This window comes from Furipterus horrens, unplaced genomic scaffold (genome assembly GCF_987537825.1).
Source record: "Furipterus horrens unplaced genomic scaffold, mFurHor1.1.pri manual_scaffold_43, whole genome shotgun sequence".
NCBI classification, from domain to species: domain Eukaryota; kingdom Metazoa; phylum Chordata; class Mammalia; order Chiroptera; family Furipteridae; genus Furipterus; species Furipterus horrens.
In genome coordinates, this window is record NW_028327213.1 from 142,632 (window position 1) to 162,243 (window position 19,612).

A 19,612-nucleotide genomic window follows, 5' to 3' on the forward strand; every position below is an offset into this window, starting at 1 on the left:
CCTCAATACGATTTTGGCAAACAGGATCCAGCAATACATCAAAAAGATCATACAACATGATCAAGTGGGATTCATCCCGGGGATGCAAGGATGGTTTAATATTCTCAAAGCAATAAATATAACACATCACCTAAACAAAATGAAAGACAAAAATCACATGATCCTATCTATAGATGCAGAGAAAGCATTTGATAAAGTACAACACCCATTGATGATGAAAACACTCAGCAAAATGGGAATAGAGGGAGCATACGTTAACATAATTAAGGCTTTATAGGAGAAGCCCGAAGCCAACATCATACTCAATGGACAAAAACTGAAAGCGTTCCCCTGAAATCAGGAACTCGACAAGGCTGTCCACTCTCTCCACTCCTATTCAACATAGTGTTGGAAGTCCTAGCCACAGCAATCAGACAAGACAAAGAAATAGAAGGCATCCAAATTGGGAAAGAAGACGTAAAACTATCACTATTTGCAGACGACATGATAGCATACCTAGAAAACCCTATAAACCCCACTAAAAGACTACTCGATATAATAAGTGAATTTGGCAAAATAGCAGGGTACAAAATAAATATACAGAAATCTAAGGCATTTCTGTACACCAACAATAAACTATCGGAGACAGAGGCAAAAGAGAAAATACCATTTACTATAGCAGTAAGAAAAACAAAATACCTAGGAATAAACTTAACCAAAGAGATAAAAAGACCCGTACACTGAAAATCACGCCACATTGAAGGAAGATACAAAAAAAAATGGAAGCAAATACCATGTTCTTGGATGGGAAGAATCAACATCATCAAAATGGCCCTACTACCCAAAGCAATTTACAGTTTCAATGCAATCCCTATTAAAATGCCATTGACATATTTCACTGACCTAGAACAAATACTCCAAAAATTCATATGGAACAAAAAAGACCCCGAATACCAACAGCAATCTTGAGACAGAAGAACACAGCAGGAGGAATCACGATACCAGACATCAAACAATACTACAAAGCCACTGTGATCAAAACAGTCTGGTACTGGCATAAGAACAGACACATAGATCAGTGGAACACAATAGAGAGTCCAGAAAACAACCCAGGCCTCTATGGTCAACTAATCTTTGATAAAGGAGGAAGGGACATAAAATGGAGTGAGAAGAGCCTCTCTAACTAATGGTGCTGGGAAAACTGGACAGGGACGTGCAAAAAAATGAAACTAGACCACCAACTTACACCACACACGAGAATAAACTCAAGATGGATTAAAGACTTAAATGTAAGACGTGACACCACAAAAGTCCTAGAGGAAAACGTAGGCAGGAAAATTTCAGATATCCCACGTAACAATATCTTCACGGATACATCTCCTAAGGCAAGAGAAATAAAGGAAAAAATAAACAAATGCGACTACATCAAACTAAAGAGTTTCTGCTCAGCAAAAGAAAACATCAGCACGATGAAAAGGAAACCAACCATATGGGAAAACATATCTGCCAATGATATCGCAGACAGGGGACTGATCTCCAAAATATATAAGGAGCTTATATGACTCAACATCAAGAAAATAAACAACCCAATTAAATAACGGGCGAAGGACCTGAACAAACACTTCTCCGAAGAGGACATACAGAAGGTCCATAGGCACATGAAAAAATGCTCAACATCATTGGCCATCAGGGAGATGCAAATAAAAACCACAATGAGACACCACTTTACACCTGTCAGAATGGTCATCATCAACAAATCAACAAACAACAAATACTGGCCAGGATGTGGAGAAACGGAAACCTACTGCACTGTTGGCGGGAATGCAGACTGGTGCAGCCACTATGCAAAACAGTATGGAATTACCTCAGAAAACTAAAAATGGAACTGCCTTTTGAAACAGCGATTCCACTGCTAGGATTATACCCGAAAAATCCTAAAACCCTAATTCAAAAAAACCTATGCACCCCTATGTTCATAGCAGCCCTGTTTACAATAGCTAAGTGCTGGAAACAGCCTAAGTGCCCATCTGTAGATGAGTGGATCAAAACACTGTGGTACATTTACACAATGGAATACTATGTAGCAGAAAGAAAGAAGGAACTCCTGCCATTTGCGACAACATGGATAGAACTAGAGAGAATTATGCTTAGTGAAATAAGCCAGGCAAAGATAGCAAAATACCGTATGATATCCCCTAATACAGGAAACTAAAGAGCAACACAAACAAACGAACTGAATAGGACAAAGACTAGAATAGCAGTCAGTAGTGGGGAGGGGGGAGGGAGAGAAGGGGGATAAGTAAGGGAAGGGACTAGTCAAGGAACATGTATAAACGACTCATGGACATGGACAATGGGGAGGGATATGATTGTGGGAGAAGGGATGGGCTGGGTGGGGGGAGCAATGGGGGACAATGGGACAACTGTAATTGAAAAACCTAAATAAATAAATAAATAAATAAATAAAAGGAAAAATAAATAAATAAAACAAACCAGCAAACATAAAACAAGCGAAATTATCATTGAGTGTTACCTCTGACCACAAAGGAATCGATAACAAAAGTAACAGGAATATCCCCAAATACTTTGAAACTAAACAATGCACCTCATTGATCAAAGGGGAAATATTAAGGCAAATAAAAACGCATTGAACTGAATGAGTATGAAAATACAATACATCAAAGTTTGTAGGACACAGAGCAGTGCTGCAAGAGAAGTTTATAGCCCACTGTCTATATTAGAAAAGAGGAAACGTCTAAAAGTCAATCTAAGCTCCACATCAAAACTAGAAAAAGAAGAGCAAAATAAATCCAAAGCAAAGATAAAGTAGGGAATATTCAAGATAAAAGCAAAAATTGATGAAATAGAAAATAGAAAAATCAATAGAGAAAATTAATAAAACAGAACGCTGTTTCTTTGCAAAGATCAATAAAATTGACAAACCTCTAGCAAGACTGACAATTAAATACAAATTAGCAATAGCAGAAATGAAACAAAGGATATCATTACAGACCCTATGATAGATATAAACTTGACAACTTAATTGAAATGGAAAAATCCCTTGGAAATCAGAAACGACCAGGATATACTCAGTATTTAATACATAATTTGAATAGTTCCATTGTTTTAAAGGGATTACATTTGTAATTAAAAAAAGTCTTTCGGCCCAAAATATTTCACTGGAGAATGAAACTAAATGTTTAAAGAATAACTAACATCAATTCTATACCATCTCTCTAAGACACAGAAGAGGAGGAAATACCTTACAACTACTTATATGAGAACACTTTTACCATGATACCAAACCATACAAAGACAGTATGAGAAAAGAAAACTACAGACCGATATCCCTCATGAAAATAGACTCAAAATCTTTAGCAAGCTGTTGCAAACAGAACGTATCCAAATATAAGAAGTATATTATATGCCATGACCTAGTGAGGTTTATTCTAGGGATGCGAGGCTGCTTCAAAAAAATCAATCCACGTTAATAGGCCAAGGAATCCATGAGCACAAAAAGAAAGCTATGAGAGCTAATAAACCAGCTCAAGGGTACAGGACATAAGACCATACAAAACTCAGTTGTATTTCTATTGAATTGTATTTCTATTTCAATTGTATTCATTTGCAAGAAACAATGTGAAAATAAAATTAAGACAATTCTACTTACGATGACATCAAAAATAATAAAAGACTTAGAAAATAAATGTAATCAAAGAACTACAAGACTTGTACACCGAGACCCACAAAATATCGAGAGAAATTAAAGACCTAAACAAATGTAAAGACATCCCATGTTCATCAAGTAGGATACTTAATATTGTTAAGATGGCAGCCCTCAAATTGATCTACAGAATCAATACAATCTGTATCAAAATCTGTGCAGAGAAGAGTTAACATAGTGGGCCTGACAATGCTATCGTTTTTGAAAATCCTGCTTGCAAGGTTGGCCCTTGGCTGGGATCTAGGAACTTGGATTTGGTCGGAGGGAAGGGCTCCCACTATCCCAACTGATGAGAGTAGCTTATTGTACCTTAACTGTTTGTGCAAACAATATGATTTATGGTGAACAACAGCTTTCCCCCTGGGACTCTGGGATTTTGGTATGTGCTAGGCAGAGGGTGCCTGGAGGACCAGCCCCTAATGAAAGCCCTTGGCACTGTCTCTAATGAGCTGTCCTCATAAACAGCATTTCCACACAAGTTGTCACAACTCTTCATTGCAAAAAGCTATACTAAGTGAAAGCAGTCACAACAGACTACCTATTATATGGTTCCATTTATATTAAATGTCCAGAATAAGTCAATCTATACATCCACAAAGCAGATTACTGGCCGCCAACAGCTGGAGAGGTATAGAGTTGGGGGAGTTACGATAGCTAAAGGGCATGAGGTCTCTTTTTTTGGTGATGAAGATGTTCTAGAATCTATTTTGGTGATGACTGCACAACTCTGTGAGTACACTGAAAGTCACTGAATTGTACACTTTATATGGATGGTATTTGAATTAGGTGTCAATGAAGCTGTTATACAATTACAGTGGGTAATAAAATATATTGGTTCTTTAAAAAGTCTGTTGAAGAGTGACAGGAAAGACTCCATGGAACCAGTGAGGAAGTTGGTTCAATAAGCCAGGCAATTTGTACCAAAATAGTCCAATGTTCTTGGTCACGGCCAAGCAGTTCTATAAGGTTCTGGGCACAGCAATTCTTGAACAACCGTTATCAGTAATTTTCTTTCTTTTAAAAAAAAATTGCGATATAACAGACATATAACAAACATATCAGTTTTCGATGCACACACTGATTTTGAATTATATAAATAGCCTTAAGCACTTACTAATATATATGAACCTAATAGTACCCCTGGCAGGAGAAATGACAATGAGTAAAACACGCTCATTCTGTATTTGGAAAGGTAACGCTCATAATGAAATAACTACCAACACACGAAAGAACATGATACGTGCCAAAGCAAGGCTAAAATACAACTGCTAAGGATTTCAGAGGACATGTTATTCGGCACACCATTATTGCCAGTACAGTCACTGTTGTCATATTCAGCCCAACATCACCAAGAATGATTACTGAGTGTCTAAGTACATGAGCAACTCTTAAGAGTCTATACAGAGAGTTAGGCGAAGTTCTTCCTTGAACCTAACACATCTTTATGATGGGACTACTAAGGAAATAGTACATTAATGTTATAAGTGTGTCATCTCTATTATAAATAATTATGAAATATTAGGTTATAAATGTAACATACATAAAACGGCAGGTTTTCGGATGCAAGTTATTCTAGAGGGGGGATTCGCCGAGTTCCCTTTTAATTTGAGGAATGCCTTGGCAAAATGGGTTTTTGTATGGAGTGATCTTGTACCGTGTGGAAACACGTTTCCCAAGCAGCTGCGAACTCCTAGTGGCCACACGAACTCATTACCATCTAGCTTTGAGAGCAACAGGCACAGAAAGGTTAAGTCTGACATCCCCGCGGGGCAACTACCTGACAAAGCTGAAGACTAGGGCAGTCTTCATCCTATTTAAATGTCCCTAAAACCAGGGGCGATCCTGAAGGGTGTGTGGGCGGATCGATGCCTATAAGCACTATGAGGGAACCTGAAGAGGTTTATGCTTCCAGATCCCCTTTCTTTCCTCCGAGGCCTTTGTTTGAAACATTTATTGACAAATAAAGACACTCTCTGGAGGGAAGGAGAAAAACTGTCAGCAACTAATATTACATTTAAATACTTTTCTGTCAGAAAAGTTTGTTGGTCTGATAAAAAACGAAAAAGAATCCCGACTAACAGCCTAGTTTCCTCAGCCACTTCTCCAGCTCTGACATAAACATTTTTTTAAAGCACCATTAACAAGCCATACATGGATTGAAAGCTAAAGCTACACACGGGAGAGCCGCTCCCCACCAGTCAGTAACGGAAAAAGACGAAACAAAACAGAACATAACAAAACAAACAGATGAGGGGCAGAGAGATAAGGAACTAACCGCCTCGGAATTACCACGTCAGACCAGCGGCCTCACGACCGACGGTTTCAGACCAACCGCCTCACACTAAGGGCCAACAGGTGGTGCGCCGACCTTAGCATGCTCACCGGCAGGGCGAGATAACCGATCAACACTTTTCAATCAGGCTTGAAACCACCAGAGAGGGCCAAAAATTCAGACTAGGTACCTTTTACCCTTGCTTTTTTTGCTATGGGGATTCCTCTTCTGCATCTTCGGACCCTAGAAGAGAGTAAACGCGTGCTAATCTCTGAGCACACACACGTAAACCCCCGTCCCCAAGATAATGGAAGCGGCTCGTACTGGAAGTGGCTCATACCGGAAGTGGCTGAACCACCAATCAAATGGCCTCTCTGGGCTCCATTTTGCCGTTAATAAAACCTGGATTAAAATAGTACCCATATCATACAGCTGCGTGAGAAATAAATGAGATAATGCATGCAAAACACAGCACCGGGCAAATGTTCAGACCTGCAGAGTTAGAAACGCTGGGAGGGGACCCAACTATCTGTTTCAATACGCTCTCCAGGTGATTCTGAGGCATGCCTGAAGTGTGAGTTTTTGCTTTATGAAGAACGCTGCCCACTCAAATAGCTAACCAAAATCTTTGTTATTATTTCAGATTCCATGACTCCATGCTTTCTGAATTATGTTTCCTGCCTGAACTTTCAAAACCGTTATTTGTTTCTTGAGCCCAACTCTGTAGCCCGTATCACCACGGATACGAAGAGAAAGAGAGAACCTGTCTTCAAGGTTTCAGTGTAGGTGATCCAAGAATAGGAAAAGTTGATTAAACCTAATGGTCACAGTATCATTGCATAAACTAAATTAGGGAGGCTAAATCTGAGGCTGAAAGATACTTGGTGGCACTGACAGGCAGACCAGTTTCATGAAGGCTGATAGTTCGGTTCAGTTCAACTTCATGTTGCCATTATTCATAATAATTACATTACAAACACAGGTTCCATTTTTATTAATAGCTCTTTCAAATCAAATACAAACTGAAAGCATAGTTAAAGTGTGATTTGTATGGCTATTCACAAGTTTGTATGGAGGAGAAGATATTTGGATAGAATAAACAAGGCTAGAAAATGAATGATGGTCTTAGGGGGAAAAAAAGGTGACCAAAGCTTCTGGGTTTAACATATTTATGTTTGTCTCTTAGAGGATAACCTCAGTGCATACTACTTTACACATATCCACACACTAATGTAGCATGTTCCTTTTTTTTTGACTCTGAACATCCTTTCTTCCCCATCTGTCAATACGGGACACTCTGAGAGCCTCCGCAGCTTAAGAGAAAGAAGAGGCAGTACCATATGACTGAGCCTCCTTGCATTTTCATTACTGGTTTATCATCCAAAAACTGCTCTTGTTAGCCTCCAGGATGACAAGGTTGGGGTACCATGGGACAGGGCTCTAATCATCAATAAGAGTTCTCTCTTTGTCGTTTGGAGGATTTGATAAGACATTTTTCCAGGCCCAGATCACAGATTTTCCCTTCTGGGCTTGGAGACACAGAGGGTTTTTTGTTTGTTTGTTTGTCCGTTTGTTTGTTTTGTTTTTTTAACCTTAGGGATATACATTCTTGTGCTTGGAGAATAAATAAACATTTCCTTTCTTTGCTTCTTATTCCATAGACATGAGCCAGACACAGGAGCTCCAACTTAAATATCAGAAGTTCCCCGTGACAAAAGGGTGGTAAAGGAAAAACAAGTTTTATACTGTGGATTTTAGCCCATCGCTATTGACGAAAGCTCCCTTCTTGACCAAAATTAATTTTTAATAAAAGCTGTGTGTATTTAAGGTATATAACATAATGGTTTGATATAGTCAGGCTTATCTGAACCTTCTTCTCAATTAGGCCTCACCTTTGGCTTATAAAAACTCCAACTTTTGGTTTTTATGAGCTCAAGGCATGTCCTTAGAATGATGATCCCAGCCTCCTTAATATACCGGCCTGAGAAAGCTCAACATTGCCAAAAGAATTCCCTGTCTGTTTCAGCCAAAACCTGACCATGGGCCCCTGCCTCCCCTCCCTTTTCATAGAGCATTTACAGAACTTGTAATTGTAAATCCTTTCTCTGTCCCTTTGAGACATATCTTCTACAACCCAGAAATATCTGTTTCCAGGACCTGGGAGCCATCCCTTCGAAATGTAATCATCAAGAAAGACAGAGCCTCTGTTTCCCAATCTCTATGGAAGGATAGGAGTTCAACTTTGATAAGTGCCAGTTAGCAAACGCAGAGGCCCTGATCATGGTGATCAAACTCCGTTGGCCCCCAAAATGTCCCTCAATACTTTTCCTTTAGCACACCCCAGCATTTAAAGGGCTCCTGCCTTTTGTTGCACTGGAGTTGAGCTCTAGTTATCTAAAGTCTCTCCTCTACTGCAGTAGCCTGAATAAAATCTACCTTGCCACCTTTAACAGATGTCCAGCTCTGTTTCTCTTCGATGCCATGAACTAAAAAGATCAGAACTGGACAACAAGTTTAAGACATGAAATCCTAGAGGTAACAGGGAAAGTAACAAATGAAGTCAGACCAAGACTATGAAACCCTAGCGTTTAGGAGAGTCATCTCAACCGATCTTTTAAAAATTCAGATGCAGTTCTTCTCATGTAGGAGGTTAAAGTGGAGAGATGTGAAAAAAAGAAAAGGAGAGAACAAAATAATACTTGAGCGCCCTGCAAGTCATTTGGTTGTGGGCTAGTGGTTCCACACTGGGGATAAGCTAAAGGCACCCCAAAGTGTAATGGATGACCTTCTAAAGAATACCGTACCAAGAAACCCAGCACTGGCGATAGTGGAGAATAATAAAGAGGGGCTTGAGGAGCCTCTGAAAGGCTGACCCTGTCCCAAGACTATTGGCTTTTATTCTGGGCTAATAATGTTTCATGATGAAGGTTAGAGCTTGTTGGACCAGTTAGGCACCCAGGATCCTAAGGACACCCAACTTTGTGCTGTTATTGTCAGCTATAGAAAGAAACAGCAATGTCATGAAGTAGAAGTCCTAGTACTAGCTGGTGGTCAAGGCTTTAGGAGAGTATGGGGAGTTGAGGAAAGAACGAACATCTTATGTCAGACTGGAAGGATTATCATAGCATCCAAATGCACGAGAAAAGAATTATTTCAAGTTCTTATGAAATAACCTACTCCAATATTGCACAAGTCTTCTGAACTTCTTTTTGACTAAAAGTGTCTTAATGGCGAGATAAAACCACAGAAGCTGCTAAGGAAGTCTCCAACTTTCTATTTTCATACCTTCATTCAGGATACCCAGAAAGGACTTTGATTAACTCTGTCTCTAACTCTGAACCTTCAGGGGGGAAACCAAAGAAAATTAAGCTAAGATGTGAAAATCAACACTGCTCTGTGAAAAATAGACTCTACTGGTAACGAGTATGATTAGATTGTTCTGGAAGTCCAGCAAGAAGAAGAAAGAGAAAGGAGGTTTCAAGGTGTTGTGAACTGGACAAAACATGAAAGGATTATGTGTACCCTTCTAGAGAGAACAGAAGGTTGTCATACAGAAGGCAGCTTGAGGTGGTTTTCATATGAAGAGATGTTGAGTTTGCCAGCCTGCTACACTTTTGCTGCAGTTGCTATGGTTTCAGGCATTGTGACCCAACAAACTCTGGTGTCATGTCCCAGGGTCATAAGCAGCAGGAAAGGCTTTGGCCCTTCAGTCTTGTCCAACTGCTGACAAGGGCAGCAGCCAGCTGCGGGTACCCGAGAACTTGACACTGCCCAGATCCATCTAAAGGGACATATCTCCTTTCTTGGTGGCACATTTTCAGCCAAAAGAACTTCATTATCAAGGTAATGAGTTTATATATTTTGTTGTTGTTGTTTTTTGTTTTGTTTTTTTTACAGTTCTTTAGAATCTGGACACGAGAGACCTCTTTGCCTCCCTCTCTTTGTTTCTAGGCTAGTGATCTCTAGTTCTGGGAAAAAAGAAACCCCCTCTTTTGAGGGTATGGGAAGCCTTTTCCTAAATGTTTGGGAGACCCTCAAAGATCTTGGAGGGTTGGGGGGGTCATAAAGGGTAGGCATGTAATACTATCCGGTGAAAGGATAGCTGAGTATAGGAGGGAGAGAGGGAGAGAAAAATGGAAGAAGGTAAAGGGAGGAAGGGAGGGGGAAAAAGAGGGGAAGAGGAGAAGGGAGCTAGAGGTTAAAGGGGTCTAAATTTTGAAGGAAGTTGGAGGAGAGGAATTCAATAGCCCTCTACCATTTGGCAAAAAGTTTCTCTTGTTAGTTAAAAAACAAAGTCAAATCCAAGTACGAGGTACCAAAACAATTCTACTGAACCCATAACTGTGTCTTCCTGTACATGGGTCTAAGGTCTTACATAACAAACATTATTTAGGGCTTTTTCCACTTTCTTTTTACTTTTAATTCCAGGCTGGGGTGGTAGCTGGTGGGGAGTGGTAAGAGAAGTTGGCAGAGATGATTATTCTTTCAAAAAAAAAATTAAGTATGGTTCTATGGGATCGGGGCCTGGTTTTTATAGCTATTAGACCGAGTTTTCTCAGTGTTCAGAATCTTGTTCTATTGTGGGATCTCATATGTTGTTTTAATTAAAAAGGTTATTTTTTCACTCTACTAGTGTTGGCCTTAGTCTTTTCCAATGGCTCTATGTGGTAAGTGTTACAGCTGTTTATCCCATTTCACTCCTTATATCATGAGAAAGGCTCTGGTTGAACTGGGGTTAACTAAAATTCAATTAAGGGGGATGAGGTATGCTTGATTCCTTGAAGGTGCTTAAGAATGGCAAAGGAAGTAGAGGCAGGTGAGATTTAGTGGAGTTTAGTAGAAATAAGTCTCTAAAGTTAATCTCCACGTTCTCTATACTTCCTTTTAAATTTGCTTCCCAACGAAGTATGCTAAAATGATCCTGATAATTTCAGAGAATCCCTTTCCCACTACTCACCCCACCAGTTTCTAGCCTAACCCAATATGAACTACATAGCTGAGTTCCAGGGCCTTCTTATCCAAACTGAGCCAGTTTCTAAAAACCATATATAAGCCTTTCGGATTCCTTTTCTTTTGTCTTTCCAGAGGCCTGATAATATTGAGTGGTTACACAGCGCCAGGGGTGTGTGCAAGGTCAAGCTCCATAGCCCAAAAGGACAGCAAGAACAGGAACGGAAAGTGGTAAGATACTAAATTACTCCCACTAAGGGGTGGAAAGGATTGCTTTATGGATACAGATATCCTGGAACCCAGAATAGACTAATGGAGGGTGATAGTGTCGTTTCTCTAAGATATCAAGTTCAGTAAAGTTTGTGGGCTGGGGGGTGGGGATTGGGGTGGGGGCGGGGCGCAGTATGCTTATACATCACAGAGGGACACGTGAAGGGAGGGAGAGAATGAAGAGTAGCTGGGGAGGGGGGTGGGGGGAGCCTCAGGGGAGGGAGGAGTGGTGGTTGCCTAGTTTTAGCAGCCTAATGGAATCATAATAATATCAGCTAGCTACAAGTAAGTTGCACTCAAGTGGGACTCCCACAGGAGGGCAAAATGTGTAATACTTCACATTTTTTATCACGTTCAAATGCCATTTGTACTGTTATGTATTTAATGCTTTTTTAATTGACTGACGTTTAAAAATTACCATCAACCTAAGCAATATTATACATAATGTCACAGGTTTTATGTTTTAGTATGTATTTTTCCTACTAAACAACAAAAAAGTACATATATTAAACACAGAAATGTTTATCCATGTATCACTTAAAGTTTTCTATAACATCAGTAGTAAAAACACCACTTTTGGGGAACACTATGGTAGTTGAAAGTGCTCTAACTGAAAGTCAGGGAATTGGTTTCTTTTTTTTTTTAATGTTTATTTATTTATTTATTTATTTATTTATAATTTTATTTTTTGGTTATTCAATTACAGTTGTCCCATTTCCCCCCATTGCTCCTCCCTCCCAGTTCATCCCTTCTCCCACAGTTATATCCCTCCCTGTTGTCCATGTCCATGAGTCATTCATATACGTTCCTCGACTAGACCCTTCCCTTACTTATCCCCCTTCTCCCGCTCCCCCCTCCCCCCTACTGACTACTATTCTAGTCTTTGCCTATTTAGTTCGTTTGTTTGTGTTGCTCTTTAGTTTCCTGAATTGAGTTCTAATGTAAGTTTCAGCTTTGAGTTTGCGTCAGTTGGGCAAGGCACCTTTCTTCTTACTTTTTTCAGTAAATGTAGGTATTGTAATTTGGGCATCTCTGACAGGTAGGTATTCTTATCTAGGAAATACAATAATGATAAGATTCTCTCTGCCTAATAGCATTTATTGAGTACTTACTATGTACAGGTACTCTGCTGAAAGCTTTGTATTCACTCTCAATCAATCCTCACAAGAACCCCTATGCGGTAGGTGCTTTATCGTCTCAAAGAGAAACCGCAGTCTTTTCTCTAGAATTTTCCTCAATACGCTGTCCTAATTTGGTGCAGATATGCTTTGTCGATGTGTCCACCCTGAAAGTGGAAGATAAAGGTTCCAAGGTGAGTATTCTCTGCTCCCCCCAGAGTTGGAATGAGTGAGAAACTGCTGAAAGAGTTATCAGTGGCAGCATAATAAAAGGGAAAGTCTGTGCCAGAGGGTGGAAGGATGGAGGAGATTCAGGTGGGCAGCCATCATTTTTGAAAACCCCAAACCCCCGGTTGAGAATATACTGTCACTCTTGATGCCAAATCTCATTCTAGAAGGAACTTAATTTGCTGGTAGGCCTGAAAGAATTACAGCATGGAAGGTAGCATGTCAGAGCAGTGAGAAAACTGTCCAAAAGTTTGACGATTCATGAAATATGATTCCTAAGATTTATGGATTTGTGAATGCCTCTGGAGGGGTAGTAATTTGTGAGGAGAACAATATCTCATTCTTCAAACATTAGCTAGCATCACAAGCCTACTTATCCTTCTCCATTGAAAGGAAAAGATAAGAGATATGACATTCATGTTTTGGAGAGGGCAGCTTGGAGAAGTCTCAAAAAGCAGTTATTCATAAGAATCTCACCACTTCATCCCATAGGATGCTGGTGGTTCCTGTTCCGGAGGTGACCTAACGCAACACCATCTGAAAGAGAAAGAAGTTATTATAATCAAGGCTACCGAGAAGCAAAACCAGTCTAAGGTATGCTTAGCTTCCGAGTCCACCCTTTCTAATTCCCAGAGTCCAGTGCTGACTCCGAAGACTCTGGTTCACAAAAGGTAAGAGAAATATTTCCAAACAAGCCCCTACATTTGACTACTATGATATTCCAGAGTTCACAGGCCTAAGTTCAAAGTCAGGTAAGTTTAATGTCCAGGTATCTAACAATGGCACTAATCACAGAGGTTCAGAATGCCCTTCCCTGATTGCAGGTCCCTACTCCAAACAGAATCTTGCTACCCTTATCCTAACAAAGATGTGGAATGAAAGCATGATCTTTTTCAGTGCTTTCTGTTGTCTTCTAATGGGCTTGTGTGCTCCACATTGCCCAGTGTCCAAAAAAAGAAAAAGAACAAGCATATATGGAACAGAGAGAATCCACAATGACCAAGAACTGTAGTGGCTTGTTCCCCAAACCTGTTGCCTAAGAGATTACAGACTGTTAGGTAGCGTAAAGTTAGAAGCAATTCGATTTGGATACCACTGTCACATGCAAGTCCTTTTGTTTTTCTGTAACTACCTAAATTATATCTGTTGGGCTCCTGGCCCATGACAAGTCACCTTCACAGTCCTACAAACCTGGAGTAGTTGATATTGAAATAGGATATTTGGTTTTATCTCAAAGGAGTCAATTTTTTTTTTTTTGTTCTGCATCTCTATGCTTATCTTATAACCAGGAACAACATTTCTGGCCTCAGACACATTTGGAGTGATGAGAGTGGCTCCTAAGGAAGAAAAAAAGTTTAAAAATATTCTTCAAAGAGTTTTGGGTTTAGTTGGAAGGAGGACTCCATTTTGAAGTCTTAAGAAAGGGATAAATTATACCTAATGTTTATTCTTAAAAGTGCAGCACATATTTCCTACACATAATGCAGGTGTCCTTGATTGTAACCTAAACCCATTTTCAAAATGTTGAACTTATCATGACCTCAAACTTCTAGGGATTCAGTAGAAAGTAAGGAGATGAAGCAATGGAAGGGGTAAAGAGGACGATGGTACTTAGCAAGGAGTGGAAGACATGTATAATACATATACACATATCTAGACATGAGTATATGCACATAATTTACACTGACACACAGCAATATATACAAAATAATTTATACGAGCCGTGACACACACATCCCTGGCTACGTGTCTACATATGACACTGGTGAACACACACAAGCATTGAAACAACACATGTGTGTGTATATTCATAAACAATGACTCACCTACACAAAGGTATAGAGTCAGCTGCATTGACATACCCACATGTGACACATCAACATCTATATATGCATCCATGCACACTATGCATAAACATGCACACTACACATAAACATACACACATGAGCCTCGATCAAAACACAGTGACTGTACAAGTTCAGGTGATAGGCATGCACTCTTACACAGGGTGGGGCAAAAGTAGGTTTACAGTTATGAGTATGTGAAACGGTTTATTCTTGAATTATTACTTATTATTTTCCATACATACAACTGCAAACCTACTTTTCGCCCCACTCTGTAAATATACCTCATGTTGATACGCACACATACAAACTTAAGCAAAGTGACACTAACAACATTTGAATGCACTGATACATACCTTGACACAAATACAATGACATCCCCACTCACGTATTCACACAAGTACTCAAATACCCAGGGTGTGTGCAACACTGACACACATTCTCAATCATTCACGTAGCATATAAATATAACATAAACTGATACCCAATTTATTGACATACACAGTCATTATATTAGCACCGATCCACATTGAACATAAACATTTATTGATGTATTATCTATTATCTATTAATTACTATATATGTTAACATGTGAATTTATTCTTTTTTTATTCTTTTTTTTTAAATAAATAAAAGATTAATTAGTTATTTTAACAATAGGAAATAACAATCCCTCCCTCTCAGACATTAAGACCCTTTATAATCTTATAAAGGACAATGGGCGAAGGTCTCAAGCTCCTCTAGCTGCTTCAAGCTGGACATGGTTGTCGTTCGTCCTACCTACCCTTGGTCCAGACATCCCTAATAAGAGTGGGGGTGTGGAGGGGAGAGTTGCCTTCCCACATGGGGAAGGATCGTGCAGACTCCAGGTCAGTTGGCTGTCCCCAGACAACGGCGTGCTTGGTTTAACAGGCTGGCATCCTTGTTGTATTCTGGGGGCAACAGATTTGGCAAAAGGGTTTAAAGACATCTTCAATCCATAACCACTAGATGACAAAAGGCAGGGATTAATTTTTCAATGTTCCACATTAGGGAAAAGAAACGGGCTTCTTTGGAGGAAGGTGTGCCAGGCGCATCTCACCTGTCCAAAACCCTTTTGCCCATTCTACTTAGTTTGGGCTGAGGGAAATAGTTTAGCTTTCCCCACTCTTAGACCTCTGGGCCCTTTCGGTCCAAGCCATTAGGATAGAACAGAGAAACCAGTTTTAAAGTGAAGCCCACAAACCACCCCATTCTTCACCAACCCAGCCACTTAGTTCAGCCAAACCGTTGAGTCTCAGGAGGCCGCGCTGCAGACAGGATTAATACACATATAGGTATAGCTCCATGATACATTCTATTAGATTTGTATTATAAACAAACATGCAGATCACTCAAATCGACACTTGTCATTTACATATTCAGACACACTGACATACACATTCATTTTTACATTCACACAGTGTACAAAATGTACACGCTATCATGCACACGTTGGCCCGTACAGGAAACATATAAAATCGGTATTGATGTCAACACATTGTTACACAGGCTTACACACAGGCAGGCATACATGTGCACTGACATGTGCACACGGACACACACGCTAACAACACAGACTGAACATTCTCACATCTACTGAGATGTCCCCACTTATGAATTGCTATACTGTTATTCACACACACACACACATGACAGACACATTTATACATTTTTGACACATGTTGAGATAAGCACACGTGCTCATGTGAAATTGACACGCTACCACTTGTGCTCAAAGGGATATAATTATGTATTATGTTTCCATGCAAATCCTAAAGGGTAAACCCCTAATGTATGCAGTTTAGAAAGATATGTCTTCTAAATAAAATAAGGGGGGAAAGTAGCCTCCCCAAACTCTTAGGTGTTCTTTTTTTTTTTTTTTTTTTAGATGGACGGATCTATATGCCTTTTCACACAAGCTCCCTCTGATCCTATAACTGTTGTAAATTGGCTTCTAAATGATATCCAGAAGTATGCCTTGGGTTTCGAACATGCACTAAGTCCCTCAGCCTCTAGCTGCAAACATAAAATAGGAGATGAAGATGAACATCACAAATTACCCTCTGCAAACTGCTACAGCATCTATGATGATAAACTGAATATCGATTACATGGCCAATAGACCTCAAAGCCCACATGTAGACATGACTGCAGCCAAGAATACCAACAAAAATCAGAGTCCTTCCACCTCTCCAGCAAAATCTTCTAGCACTAACAGGGCAGTAATCTCTCCTGAGGGAGAATGTCCCATGGATGACCTTTCCTTCACCATCATCCGGCTATCTAATCTGGTAATGGAGATGCCTTGTAATGAAATCAAGAAGTTGGAAAATGGAAGCAAATGCTTTCGTCATTCAATCTATCCACCCTCTGGGAACAAAGGGAAAAACACTCCCCGCAGCGCTGTGAGCAAGATCGTTTCTGACATGGCCCATGATGCTGAGGAAATATCCTATGTGGAAAGGCGGGGCACTGGAGAAGAGGGCAGGGAAGGTGGCAGGAAAATGTTTATGTATAGTGAATTATCCAACAAGAACAAGGGGGTAGACAAAGAGATGTGCCAACAAGAGAGCAAAGATTTTTCACACTCTATCAGTAAAGGACTCACGGTTTATGCAAATCAGGTGGCATCTGACCTGATGGTCTCCATTTTGAAGACCTTGAAAGTGCATGCTCCTGGGAAGCCAATTCCCGCTTGTGTGGTCCTGAAGAGGGTGTTGTTAAAACACACCCAGGAAGTTGTCTCTGATTTGATTGATTCCTGCTTGAAGAACCTGCATAATATCACTGCGGCCCTGATGACTGACTGCGACTTTATCTCAGCTGTCAAGAAGAGTCTGTTCAACCACGGAAAACAAAATGCTACACATATAATGGAGGCCATGCTGAAGCGCCTGGCTACTGTTCTGCTTGGAGAGAAGGAGTATAAATCACAGCCTCTGTTGTACGCATCCTTGAAGGCCGGCTCCCACAGTCCCAAATACGATAACCAAAGTCAAAACCAAAATCTTGAATTCTCCACCATGAAAACTGAATTGAAGGGGAAGGACAAATGCAAAATAAAACCAGAGGAGTGCAAGTCATTGATTAGCGCTGAAAAAGTTGGTGAACACATCCTCAAGGAGAGCCTGTCCATGTGGAACCAAAAACAACGAAACCAAGGCGAGATGGCTGGCAAAGCATGCGTGAGTAAGGAAGAAAAAAGAGAGAAGATCAGCCCTTCCACAGAGTCACTGGCGAAGGACTTGATTGTCTCTGCCCCTATGCTGATTCAGTACCACCTGACCCAGCAGGCCGAGGCCAAAGATGCACTTGAAGATGACTATCCTGGTTCCACCATAGGCCATAGGACTCAGAGTGCCCAATTTGAAAAGAACGCAAGTGACCAAAGTGCCAAGGCACTTTCAGTGAAACATCTAGAATCTTGTGGAGCTCCTGGGCCATCTACCTCTGTAAAGGAGACTCAACAACAGGCGGAGTGCCAAAAGTCCGATATGTCAAACATCATTCTATCACTGATTCAGAAACTGCTCAGTGAGACCTCCTTCAACAGTGAAGAGCAATCTGAAGGGGAGAGCAAGCCTTCTGAGCCCAGGCCAAACAAAGCAACTTCAATGTCCAAGAGAGGGGAAAAACAATTCCAGGAGAATTTAGACCTTGGTTTTGCCAGCGGGATGATGCAAATGAACTGGCAATTCATCAATCAACTGGTAGAACCTGTGAGGAAGCTGTGCCTTATCATGGCTAGGTATCACAACAACAGGGAAGCCCTGGCCGAATTGGAAGAACAAGCAGCCTTGGTACACAACCCAAGTTTCCAAGTTGGTGGCCCCAGATGCAGTCACAGTAGTGCAATGTCACAGAACTATCGAGAGTTTTCTGGGCCGGAAGTCATCATCAATAATTGGTGCTCAACAAGTAGCTTGCAGAAACAGCTCCAGGCTGTCCTGCAGTGGATTGCAGCCTCCCAATTTAAGGTGCCTGTGCTCTGTTTCGTGAGAGATGATGATGGACAACTGGAGAAGGTAAGCAATGGCAAAGCACAAGAAGAAAGATGGTTAGACTGGGCAGGGGAAGGGAGGCAAAACTGTACTTAGGGCTCACGAGCAGTCCAAATTTTGCTCAAGTATGCTCTTTACTATGTGCTTTATGAATTACTTTATCCTCATAAAAAGACACAAAAGCAATGAACCATTAATTGAGGCTGTAGCACCTTGGGGTCTGCACATTTCAGCCAAGAGGAGGCGAGAAAGATTAGCTTTTTTTTTTTTTTTTTTTAAATTCAGTGACCCTTTAAACAAACTACTTGGTAAAATATGTTTTAGGAAGGTGGGGGAGATGGCCACCCCTAACCTTGACCTAGCAATCAGCACAGACTAACCAAAAGACCCAGGCCTTGGAGAGAAGTATTTAGTAAAGACAACTGATTCCAGGTTTTGTTTTTTGATGCTCAAAATGAAGTTATGTTTTTCATTTTGATCTATGACATTAGAGGAGGGTCAAGGAAAAAGGAGAGGGAAGGCAGTCCTGGATCAGCGAAAGCTTTTACTCTAATCTTAGTCATGGGCGGAAAGGTGGGTGAGGGGGGTAGTTCACTTTATCCACCTGAGACCTTTCTTCAAAAGTATCACATGACTCAAGCTATCTCTGCTCCCTCCACAGCTTCCAGAAGTTTCAGCTAAGGCAGCAGAGAAGGGGTACAGTGTTGGAGATCTCCTTCGAGAAGTAATGAGGTTTGCCAAGGAACGACAACTGGATGAAGCCATGGACAACATGGCTAGAAAACAACTTCTGGACTGGCTGCTCACTAACTTGTAAACTAACAGTCCCTTCAACAGCTCTGTAGCTAGTCACCCCATCCCCACAGCAGCATTCCATGCCATCTGGGCGCCCCTTCATTAGGCAAGTTGAACAACACACTACACGACTGTCTTTCCCAATACGTCTGAGCAGTTGGACTATGCAAGTACAAGGTGTTAAATAAGCTAGGCAACAACATGAATTTAAAAATTTTAAAAAAAAAGTCGTTGTGTTCTTTTTTTAAAATATACGTTCTATTGTTAACTTTTTTATTATTATTTAGATTTTATTTATTTATTTATTTCCAGAGTGAGGGGAGCGGAGGGAGAAAGAGATGGAAACATCAATGTGTGGTTGCCTCTCACGAGCCCCCAACTGGGACCTTGACCTGCAACCCAGGCATGTGC

The 19,612-nt window shown here is 40.6% G+C and overlaps 1 protein-coding gene across 1 annotated transcript in view; it reads left to right on the plus strand.

The window, feature by feature from the left end:
• Positions 1 to 19,223, plus strand: part of LOC149990002 (A-kinase anchor protein 4-like) — an 87,390-nt gene extending 68,167 nt beyond the window's left edge. The window contains exons 2-6 of the mRNA XM_090265719.1: positions 11,061 to 11,156; positions 12,457 to 12,507; positions 13,034 to 13,135; positions 16,295 to 18,430; positions 19,068 to 19,223. Coding sequence (XP_090121845.1) covers positions 11,061 to 11,156; positions 12,457 to 12,507; positions 13,034 to 13,135; positions 16,295 to 18,430; positions 19,068 to 19,223 — 2,541 coding nt within the window. The remainder of the gene's footprint in view (positions 1 to 11,060; positions 11,157 to 12,456; positions 12,508 to 13,033; positions 13,136 to 16,294; positions 18,431 to 19,067) is intronic.
• Positions 19,224 to 19,612: the final 389 nt, after the last annotated feature.